The 12,230-nt window shown below is 38.6% G+C and overlaps 1 protein-coding gene across 5 annotated transcripts in view; it reads right to left on the bottom strand.

Annotated features, from left to right (window-relative positions):
- The window catches only part of clip1a (CAP-GLY domain containing linker protein 1a), a 48,633-nt gene extending 37,238 nt beyond the window's left edge, over positions 1-11,395 (bottom strand). For 4 of the 5 annotated variants that reach the window (XR_009649288.1, XM_060883836.1, XM_060883840.1 and 1 more), the window contains exons 1-8: positions 11,263-11,391; positions 6,042-6,282; positions 5,449-5,951; positions 4,895-5,019; positions 4,563-4,776; positions 3,521-3,718; positions 3,306-3,409; positions 2,358-2,418 (exon numbers count right to left, since the gene is read on the bottom strand). Coding sequence is in view for 4 of the 5 variants with exons in the window: in XM_060883836.1 (XP_060739819.1) it covers positions 2,358-2,418; positions 3,306-3,409; positions 3,521-3,718; positions 4,563-4,776; positions 4,895-5,019; positions 5,449-5,951; positions 6,042-6,135 (1,299 nt within the window). In the remaining variant the exon portion in view is untranslated. Of the gene's footprint in view, positions 1-2,357; positions 2,419-3,305; positions 3,410-3,520; positions 3,719-4,562; positions 4,777-4,894; positions 5,020-5,448; positions 5,952-6,041; positions 6,283-11,262 lie in introns of all 5 variants that reach the window. The other variant, XM_060883838.1, reaches the window with a different exon arrangement.
- Positions 11,396-12,230: the final 835 nt, after the last annotated feature.

Raw genomic sequence — 12,230 nt, 5'->3', positions numbered from 1 at the left:
ATTAGGACCTCAGACAAAATAAGAAAGATGCCAGATGGACATTTCAGAAGGTGTTGATTAATTTCCTATAACAGCAGCTCAGAAAGTAGTATCCCCTACCAGACAAACTCACAGCATTTATATTAATTTACACATTCTGAAGTGTTTCTGTAGTAAAAGATCATTCATAGGAATTTGCCTGGAGTAGTCTATTAATTTTCTCTAGTGATAAAAGATTTAAAATAATAGTCTCCAAAGTCAAAGGCAAAGCTGTAACTATGTTACATGTCAGATGAAAGTCTAATATGAAGAATATGGAAGTTTCAACATATTCTTTTTTTATTTACTTTTAGATAAAGCATGGTGCATCAATTGGACATAGATTATTAGATGGGCATTCACTGCCTTAAACCTTTACATTACACTAGAGAGGGCTGAAAAGTATTTCATGTCATTCTTTAATAAATATTGACATGTTGGCAAACCGCTGTGTTATAGGAGGAAGAAAACACTGAGACATGCTGTTATAAAAAAAGAAAAAAGAAACCTTTGAAAAGATTGCCCAGTTACTTTCAATGTCCAGCTAAGTGGATTTGAAATGAAAGAATAATTGAGGTTAAAGGTAACCATGCAAGCTTTAACTCTAATACAGTTAACTGTTTCCTCTACAGCACAGGAATCCCAGCTCTTTTTACACACTCAGACTTGACCAACCTATATGACCAAACAAGAATGGACACCTGATCAAACCCATCAAACCACATGGATATGGATGTGATGCTCAGGCGTCCACAAGCATTTGTGTATTACACATTTATGAGTTACAGGCAAAATGTTTCAGAGATTATTTTAGCTTTGTCCTGAAGTTATGTTGTAGATGAGATTAGATGAAGAAATGTTTTAAAAAAAATAAAGATCTTTCACTGTAATAACAAATTTAAAGTTTTATATTTCAGAGCGCCACCAGGGAACACAGGGAACGCCAATTCTCTATACACTAAATTACATATGGCCTGTACTGTAAGCACATAATGACTAAAAGAGACAATTTACTATTCACTATTTTTTTTGTTCCATTACCTTCCATAGAAGCATCGCAGTTTCTGCTTCATCATTATTCAATTTATAAAATAGCCAATGCTACTGTAATACAAATAAACAACATGTAAATAGTGTAGTGTGATAGAGCTGTTCAGGGATTTTGAGCTAGGAAAAGTAGAGAGTCTTGATGGTGTGAACAGTGTCATGGTTTTTGTTCAGTTAAAGCCATGAATTACAGACTCAAATTCCATAAGGTTACGGTAAGCCAGACTTTTGACAAGACATTAAACAGCTGAGGAGTCCTGCATTTAAGTTAGTAGCCTTCACAAACAGAAAAAGAAAATATTAAATCATGTATTAGCCAGTCATTAGTCCACCACAACCCTGACCGGGACTATGTGATAAATATAGATAAATGAACCAAATGCACTCAAAAAGATTAAGGCTTGTTACCTCATAAAATTATTCTAATTAAAACCCTTTCTGATAGGAAAACAGTTATAAAAAACTTTAGGGGTTCCTCCAAATGATCAGCCAAAGTGTTGGACAAAAAAACTACTGCTGTTAAATACTTGTAACTGTTTATTCTATACTACCACATTAAACCACTCTATTCCTTTGTAATTTAGCCACATTTAGTTAGCATCTGAACAAAACATTTTTTCCCCAAATGGGACGAACAGCATTACAACTAATACAGCCACATTGGCTTTGTAAATAACATCTGTTTTTCTTACCTACTGAACGAATACACTAATAAAAGGATATCAGGAAAATGAAACATACACAATTTCCTCTTCAATGCAAATGTAAACCTTCAGCCAATAGATGAAAAGCCTTTTCCTTTCTCCAGCACCAATCAGTTGCTGTCTACCAACCACCATAAAGCCTGCAACAAATATGTAACTACACCCTGCCTATTCTACATTTAAGACATCTATATCTTACAAGCTTCAATGTCCAGTCACCTCATCTTTTTCCTACTTCTCAGAAAAGTCATTTTATTAATGGAGCCATTTTTAATCCATTCCTGCTTTGTTGCCCATACAGTCCGTTTCCCTAATGGAAATCATTATCTGTCAGACAGAAGAATATTTATTAAAATTTAAACACTGCTAGTCAATATTCCATCAAGCATTTCTTAAATTTTTTTGGGTGTTGAATACAATGTGGAGGAAATGTGATAAGGAGGTGCAGGAGGAATGAATGGACATTTTTCAGCATTGCTACACCACAAACGCATACCTACGATGAACTGCATGCAAAATCAAAAACCCAAGATCTCGATATGGATATTTATGTTTAAATGTGTGATTGTCACCAATGAGCCTTTTTACCTCCAAGTCTCCTTTGGTAATACAAGCTTCTTCCACACGAAACTGAAGGTCCTCTACTCTTCTGTTGGTGGAGGAAAAAGCTTCAATTAGAGTCAATATCAAATTCTCACACACGCACATTACGACTCCGTGAAAACGTGAAATGGCTTATAGGAGGCTGGGTACAGGAGATCCCCTTGCAATCTGACAGGAGTTTGCAAGGATGAAACACTGCACCTCAGTTGTGGCCGGCCCGAGACTCGAACCCACAACCTTCGGGTTACGAGTCAGACTCTCTAACCATTGGGCCACAACTGCCCCAAGTTTTCGCATATCTCAGGCTATTATGAGCCTGGGGTCAGAGCGCAGGGTCAGCCATCATGCGGCGCCCCTGGAGCAGGCGAGGTTAAGGGCCTTGCTCAAGGACCCAACGTAGATGTCTATGCAGCTTGTGGGCTTGAACCCTGACCTTCTGATTAGGAACCCAACACCTAGACTGCTGGACCATCACGTCCTTAAAAAAGGGATATGTATGATTAGGGATATGTAAAGGGATAAAGGGATATGTATGATTAGGCAAATAAGATATTATCATTTTTTCCCCCTAAAAGTGGCCATTTGTTTTTCACTTTTTGTTGGTTGCTAGATCAAAATAAATGTGGGAGAAAACCCTGACGTGATTTATCTTGGTTTCATTTTATCCATCACCAAAACCAGCTATTTTACCAGGAGCATTTAGACTTTTCACATCAGAGCCTCCTTGTGAACTATTCTATATAGTGATATTTGATGGTTAATAAATCAAGAAATGGTTACTGGTCACAAATTATGAAGATTTTCTTTTATCCAAATGTAACTCTTTTTTTTTTAAACTTTATTTGTTTAAAAATTAGGCATCCCAGCTTGCCCTTTGCTACACAAAGCCATTTATATTTTCCACATCCAGAATCATCCACCTGTCCATCTCACCTCCTCTCTTCCTCTAGCTGATTCAAAAGCTCCACCTTATCCCTGTCTGCAGCCTCCACCAGGGCACGCAGCTGATCCATTTTCGCCTCCATCTCTGTCACATACTGTACAAATGAATGCAAAAATAAAAACGTATATGTTTTAATAATGATATGGCTTTCTTCCAGTGTGTTACATTTAAAACTACTATTAATATGTTTGTGAAAGTTCCAGACCTGTTCTTGGCCTTCTCTGAGAAGAGAGAGCTCCATCTCCACTTCTCCTACTTGGCTGGTGGCTTTAGCAACCTCTGCCCGCTCCATGTCACGCTCGGCGAGGAGCTGCTCAATGTGCTGCTGCTTCTCCTTCAGAGCCTCCTGCAGGGCCGTGGTCCCCGAAATCTTTCTTGTGTACCGGGATGAGGTTTCTGTAAGCTACAGGGATGAAAAAGGGACAAACTGATGTCACTATTTCTAGTCCTGGTGCTACTGGGTCAGCGGTTAAAGTTAAATTTGTTAGTTACTGATTGTGATTCTCATGGAGATGTAATAAATAATGAGCAATTCTAACCTAATTACATTTATTAGAGTAGCATCAATACCATTTTGTCAGGCGGGGTACGAGCACATGTTTGCTGGTACTTGTCAATATCAATATTAAAACACAAGACTGAAATAAGTAAACTACTTTGTGTTACACAATCTTGACAGTGTGGAACATTTTAGTTAGATCTGTGTACGTCAGCTGCTGCCATGTGCTATGAACAATTAACACCTCATACTGAGGTAAAGTGCCACAAACTGCACTTTGACACCAACAAAGTGTAAGCATTGATGAGTGAGGAAGTTGGCCAACCTCGCACTCTATTAAGTTTAAACAGCAAGAAGATGCCTTTCCTTGAGTTGTTGGAAGATGCACAAGTTCCTCTTCTTGATTTTTTAACAGAGCACAGTTTGCAGTGACCACCATTTGCAATATACATCCAGATCAAGGTGATTTCTGGGGGTTTATTGCCACAAAAATCATGCACTAGGTTTACTTCACATTGTAGCACAAGCTATCAGTTATTCATACTGTACTGAAGAATATTTATGAGACGTAAACCTCAAAGCACCCCTGATGCATCCCCAACATTTTTCAGTGTATTTTATTAAGAATCTTGCTCAACAGCAAACCCAGTTAATGTGTGACATTCAGTTTGTAATAGGATGAAGGTTTTAGACATCTACAGGTAGACTGGCTGTAGCCGAAGTGTTTTTGAGGGTAAGTGTGACTCACCAGACCGGTGCGACTGGGCTTGCCGCTCACAGAGGAAGCCACGGAACTCATGGAGCTGATCGAGGAGGAGCTCGGGCTGCGTTTCAAACCTGCTGGTGTAGTCACCTTCCGTGCCGTGGTCTTCGCTTTAGCTGGAGTAGTGGAAGGGAAGCCGATGCGTGTCACCTTGTGCACTGGGGCAAAAAGGCCATACTTGGGCTGACACTGGAAGTACCTGGAACCCACAACAGATTAATTCTTAAGTTGTGCTAATTCACTAATGGTACTGTGTGCAGCACATGAAAAGGCACAAAAAGTGCACACATTTATGCTGTATTCTAATAAGTGTGTACCTGGTTCCAGCTACTGCACCATCATTCTTCCCTAAAGGCTCATCCAGCTCGACTCCACACCACTCGCCTTTGGCAAAATCTGTTTCCCCTAAGAAGCGCACTACACCAGCTTTGGTACCACCAACCTATAACATAGACAGTGACCATTAACACACAAATTCATTGTTAGTATACATTCACAAATAACATTCATAAACATTCATTAATCTTAAAATTAAGCCTGAATGTGGCTATAAATTCCATTAAAGACTGAACTATTGTTTTTATTTTGTTACATTAGTATATTTCTACCTTTTGGTAACTGCAAGACAATATTAACCAGACAACACCAATCTTGTTTGTTAGCAGACATTAATCTTACTACACCATGATATCTATCCTTAACCTTAAAACAAATGTACTTTCTATTATAGGTTACACACGGTTTACCTAGTAGCTGACATTCTTTACATAAAAGTCAGCAGTCATTACATTTTGATAACTGTAACTCCAGATCAGGTTAGAGATCAGGTTAAAACTACAGCATAGTAGTTTTAAATATAAATCATTCTCACCAGGACGCGGTCGCCCATCTTCAGCTCACGCTCTCCTTTTTTCACTGAGCCTGCCTCTGATAGGTTGGACACTGATTCGGAATTAGTGCAAGTCAGGTTTGAGTCAGGCTTGCTAGTTTTTTTGGTTGTTGCACTATCCGCTGGGGCGGTTGCTGGAGCGGACCCCAGATCTGCCGTCGTAGGGGGCGTTGGGGATGCAGGTGTTGTTGTGGTGCCATTAGCTTCACCCTCAGTTCTAGAAAGCTTGGAAGGTCGTGTAAAAATACCCCTCAAAGGTTCAGATTGAAAGTAACGCACTCCTGCCACCGAGCCATCATTTTTTCCTATGGCCTCATCCAACACAATGCCGGCCCACTGTCCCGGGGCAAACTGGGTCTCTCCCAGAAACTGAATGTAGCCTGGCTTGTTCCCATTCACCCACACACGATCCCCGACTTTAAACTCTTTTGCTGTGTCTGGGTTTTCAGATGACGCTTTGTCACCAGAAACTGCTTTAGCAGCAACTAGTAAAATGACAAAAAACACAAAAACACTATATTAAACTTGGTCAAATGGGTGAAAATAAAAATTATTATAGTAAAAACTTGACTTACTTGACGGGGACGTCTTGGTGGTCGTGGTCCCAGTCCCAGTCTGTCTGCTGATCTTGGTGGGGGCTTTAAGCCCACTGGGCTTGGCCGTACTCATAGTTCCTCTGTATATTCCTTGTCAACTGGCTGTGCTTGGTTACAAAACATTGACTCTGTCTTATAACTTGTAACACCACATTTACAGTTTTATAAGAGAGACCAGGAAAAGGCACAAAAGGGAAGTGTGGTATGAAAAGTGGTAATTCTGTAAAGAGAGTGAAAAGGGAAGAAAGCAAGCATCAGCAAAATGATGGCAGGAAGTCAACTAGCAAACTGTTAAGGCAACTGGCAAAATGTTTAGGTTGAACAAGATCTAAAAGAAGTGTTTTAAATATATTGTGGAGTTTTTGTTTTCTTTGCTTTTTCTAAAAGCATCTCATTTTGGGTCTGGGATCCTGAAAACTGAACAGCTTTAACAAATTAGAACCCAGTCTTTCACTGACCATATAATTTCACACATGAAATGAAGTCCTGTGTCTTCCGGGCACCACTAGATCAGTTTGGGGTCAAGGGACTCAAACTGGCCCACTTTTGAAACATTTCTCCTTACTGTAATGTGTTACATTAGGAGCATTTATCTAGACTTGCATTACAGTTGTGGAGACCTGTTGGATTAGAGCTTGCAGAGAAGCAGCTCAGTTACTGCTCTAAAATCAGACCACAAACAGGAGCTACCGTGGTCAAGTATAACATGCCTGACTAAACAGGACTTAAGCAGCAGACTTCATTTTTATCAAGTAGCATAAAGGCTGAACAAGCTTCTGAATATTTTCTGCACACCAGAGAAAGGTGTGTCACATGTGGAAGTGTTTCAATCCACACAGGCTGCATCAGAGGAGTGTTAGAGACAAGCCAAAGTCAAGCCTGCCCTTGTTTCACACTTTAATGAGTAATGTGTTCAGCAGCTATGTTTGGCAGGCAATCTGAGTGACCCTGAATGCTGAGAGGCTTCTGTGTTTCAAACAGCAATGAACTGACTGCAGCTGTTTTTTGACAAAATCTCAAGAATTTGGCTGCTCGTAGTTAATCTTCTCTCAAACTGTTTAAAGTAACTGACACTGCAATAACACTAAACAAGATCAGGTATGCAATATCAGACTTAGTTTAAAAAATAAAAAAAAAAACACAGATAATGCATGGAAGAGACCAGATGTTCCCACATCAGTCAGGTGCAAGTGCCGTTCATGCTGGCAGGCCTAGGCCTCAGTCCATCAAGTACAGCTTGAAGATGAGGCAGGAAAACATGCCTGACATGTTGAGCGACATCCTGCTGAAACTTGTTTGTGAATAATCAGACAAACTATTAATAAGGACAACAGTGTCCATAATAAAGCCCTGAGAGCTATAATATTCATGCTGCACTAAGCATAAGTGTAAAACATACAAACGGTTAAAAATACCCTCAACTAATGAGTAGTCATGTGATGTAACCCGAGTTGTCATGTGATGAAGCAGATCCTAAATCCTGACAGAGGATCCCGGTGTATTTTCAGATACCAAAAATAAACAAGGATTGTGACTGAAGAATTACTAACAGATAAATTTAGAGCTGTTTCCAAAAACAGGAATCTGTTACATTCAGCACATCATCAGTCACCAAGGAACCAAATTCTCATTCACTCATCCAACAACCAGAAAAAAGACTAATGAGTTGTTTTTGTTTTTTTTGCCATACTGTGATTAAGTATGACAACATTTCTTAATGTTGTGCTGTTGGTTGGTTGTGTGTTATTTTAATAAACATGTTAACATCTAAGCTCAAAAACAGAAAAGCACAACATTTAAAGATGCTAATCACATAAGAGTGTGCAAATAGGAAAATACATCATACAATGAAATGTCTGCTGAGCCAAGAACTCAATCAAATCCCATAATTCCAAGTAATAAATACATTTAGCTTCTCATATTTATTACACTGGTTTCTGCCTTTAGCCTGGATCTGAGTAAGCAGAACATAGCTTTCAGCTGTTGTGCCAGAGAAATGATCAGTAAAGTCTAGAAACTCAATCTAAAGTTCAATCTAAAGTTCATAAAAAAGTGCAGTACTGACAATGATGTCATGACTGTTTTGGTTCCCTTTTATTACTTTGTTAGGACACATGGCAGCGGTGCATTATGTCAGGAAGTGGAAGAGCTAAAAGTGAATGCCATTACAGGATCTTCAGGACAATGTGTCCAAATACACTTCATGCCATTAGAAGAACTCTGAGACTCATCTATATATATATATATATATCTATCTATCTATCTATATATCTATAGCTATATCTATCTATATATATAGTATATGTATAGTATATATATATACACACACACACACACACACACACACACACACCATCCAATGCACTGCCGTGTACATCATCTACATTGGACTTTAAAGTGTAAAGTGTCACTGAATGCCACACACACAGAATTTATTGTCATGGTCACTGTACAGAGTATTTTTTGTTAGTATAACAGCAGGGGTGTCTAATCTTATCCGGAAAGGGCCAAAGTGGGTGCAGGTTTTCATTTCAACCAAGCAGAAGTGACACCTGAGTCTACTAAAGCCAAGAGCAACTGATTAAACAGGTGAATTAGGTGTGGCTTCTGCTTGAAAACCTGCACCCACACCGACCCTTTATGGTTACTATTGTACACCCCTGATTTAGAAAATACCTAATAACATGCACCTCTTCTGCTGTGCATCTTGTCACCTTCTCAGATTCACTCTGATATGCTCTTTTAATACTTGGAGTTTTCTATATACGCATCACTCACCTTCTGCAGCTGTACATGTTCTCACACAGATAACTCATTCATATTTCCGATATTCACTTGGCTTGTTTATGTCCATTTATTACAAGTACACTGCTGTTACATCCATACAAATCTGTTTCTATATTGCACTAACTGCTCATATTATTATACAAACACTCTACATTGTATTGCTAATGTAAACACTTGATGTGAGAAAGTGAAAGAGTATTTCAGTTCCTCTGTATGTCTGCACATATGGTTGCATTGACAATAAAGAACCTTGAGATTTTCCAAATTCTCACCTGGACACTGTTTATTAGTTATGTAGGAACTAATAATTCACATTGAAAGCCTCCCGAGTTCAAATTTACTCCTCTACACCTGGAACTCTAATGATTTCTAACCACTTTCTATCTGTTCAGAGGAGGAAGATACCTTACAAGTTCATCCCTGACACTTAAGGACATAAACACACATGAGGATTTCTGTCATTTCTGAAAAGCTGCTTTGGGACAATGTGTACTGTTAAAAGTGTCATTCAGCTCTGTCCTGCCTCAGAGCTAGTGTTAATTTCGTCAGACGAGACGAGACGAAATATGTTTGTCAACAACCTTTTTTTTCATGACTAAGACGAGACGATGACAAGACTGCACCACTGTCCAAAAACGCTGACTAAGACTAAATTAACATGCATTATTGTTGACGAAAAAAGACGAGACGAAAATGTTTTGTATGAAATAAAAAACTAAGATAAAATCTCTCTTCATTTTCGTCTACAATTGTCTCTGCTTTTTCATCAGCTGTTAAGCCTTTAAAATACTCAGAACGAGTTCGCGGCTTTGCGCTGTTGCTCAAGTTACAGGTCCGCGAAGCGGATCCCGCTTATTATATTTCTACCTACCAAATAAATCGATAATTTGACTCAAAATGATGATTTAAAAAGGAGTTTATTGATTTAAAAACAATTGTATTGTTTCCGCTAAAGAAAATAGAGCGCTCCGTCTCTACGTTTAGAATCCTGTGTGTCCATGGCAACGCTCTGTTTTTCATGGCAACGGTGTGTTATACTTCGCAGCGGTCTGTTATCAAGAAATAAAAGTGTGTGCGTAGAAAGAATTCGTCCACACGCCACTCAAAAAAAAAAAATTAAAATAAATAAAAACTCCTGAGTGCAAATCCATCGTATAGGCAGGCTTTTTGTGTTAAATTATATTTCCTGTCGCTGTGCAGGCTCTTTTATTGTACATGACAGCTTATGTCCCGATGACCAGTCTTTGCATTACGATTAAAAGCAGCATCAATAAAGTAAAAAATGTGATGTGCAGTCAAGTTCGAGTGTATGTACTGTTTAAACGAGTGTTCTCAACTTCTCACTGATACTTTTGTGATTCGTGGAGTTTTGACAAGTTTTATAGCCTTGATATTGTTTCTTATTCAAAAGTGGTGACAGAAAAAAATCAGCACCCCAACCTGAAACCTCTTCCCACGCCTCTGTCACAATCACATCATAATCAAAATGAATAATTAGGCTTAAAAGCAAATGTATATGTAAGGAAATCAAGTTTAACAATTAATATATACACACCTACAGTTTTGATCTTAGGCTTTTCATTAAGTTATTTATTTCCACTATAACACTTGTGTTCCTGATATTATTGCATTTAATGAGGCCTTGTTGTATTTATTCTTACAATAGATTCCAGATGTGGTCAAGCTACAATTTTTTGACTAAAACTAGACTAAAATGACGAGACTTTTAGTCGACTAAAACTAAGACTAACAAAAAAGATATGTGAATGACTAAATATGACTAAAACTAACAAGGACATTTGGCAGAAGATAAGACTAAATTAAAAATAGGTGACGAAATTAACACTACTCAGAGCCTCATTTTAGTCAGAGAAATGGGGCAAAAACACATAGCAGGTCAGTTAAAGCCATTAAACAGTCGCTTTCTGAGAACCATGACAGTTCATACTGTCATGAGGTGTAACCATATACAATGCCTTTCTATTTACAGGTAAGAATGTCCAGTGTGTTTGTAAAGCGTGTTGACCTGACACAGCTACGACATTCCGCAATGTCACTTCTTCTCCCATGCTAAAAAACTGGCCACGTCTATACTATCTCTCTCTCTCTCTCTCTCTCTCTCTCTCTCTCTCTCTCTCTCTCTCTCTCACTCTCTCTCTCTCTCTCACACACACACACACACACACACACACACACACACACACACACACACACACACACACACACAGCTAACTCACAAGAAAAGACCACTAGCTAACGGCATCTATCTAGCCTGCAAGCTAAGCTTAGCATTTTCCGGGAAATTCCTTCACCTTGCTAAGCTAGCAGGTTTAGAAAAACTGAACCAAATCCCACACTAATCCTCTTTAAAACACCCCCATGCTTTAATCCGACCACGAGGCCATTAATTTACCTGCTATATCCAGAGGAAAGAAGCAACTCTACGCAGACGAGCAGGTTTAATCTCTCTGACTTCTACTTGTTAGGATTTAACCGGGGAACTTCAGACAGTTAACGTGGTGACGTACCTCTAGTGGCGACGCTGGAGCCTTGGTCGCGTCCTAAACCGATAGCTAGAACACTAAGTAGTGTGCTAAAGTAGTTTAGTACTAACAATGACGCGTTATTCAATCTGGTTGTGAGCGTTTAATGTGGTTCGGTATTCATTGTATTCAATGAGATCAAACGATAAATGTAGGAGCCCAAAAGGTAAAAGGGTTTGAAGTCATCATTATTATTATTATTATTATTATGAATACAGGTGTGGCATTGCACTTAGCTCAGGGTTCAGTTTGTTTAGCAGAAAATGTTGAACTAAATTTTTGTGAAGAAAACAAATGACTGAATTTTGAATTGTTTCTAAATTATAAATCATAAAGTGCGTTTTTGTCTAAATAAACCTTGCTTTTATGTCATCAACAAAATGTACTGTAGGTTAAATAAATAAATAGATAAATGTACAAATACTACCAAACATTTACTTGGAGGTTGGTGTGATAAAGAGCTATCAGTGTCTTCACAAGTGCAGATGATTCCCAGTAATCTCACAAAAGAACATTATCATGTGACCAGTATTGTCCTTTTTTATTTGATTTGATATCTTAGTTCCAGTGAAGGAAAATTGAATTCTATAGCATATAAAGAGTTTGTGGACAATTGTTTGTTTCCAACTTTGCAGGAACAGCTAGGGTTAGACTCACATATGGGTGTGATAGATAGGTGTCCACAGACCTTTGGTCATAATGTTACCTGATCTTTTTTCTGCTGTCATTTTCCAGACGCAGTCAGCAAGAAATACTGACTTAACTGATTTAGGCAGGACTCAAATCCCACAGGAAGTCCAGTAATAATTCATTTGCCTCACCTCCTAATATAAAATGA

This window comes from Tachysurus vachellii, chromosome 12, assembly GCF_030014155.1.
Source record: "Tachysurus vachellii isolate PV-2020 chromosome 12, HZAU_Pvac_v1, whole genome shotgun sequence".
NCBI lineage: Eukaryota > Metazoa > Chordata > Actinopteri > Siluriformes > Bagridae > Tachysurus > Tachysurus vachellii.
The sequence above is the reverse complement of the archived record's forward strand: the minus strand, read 5'-3'. Positions and strand labels throughout refer to the sequence as shown.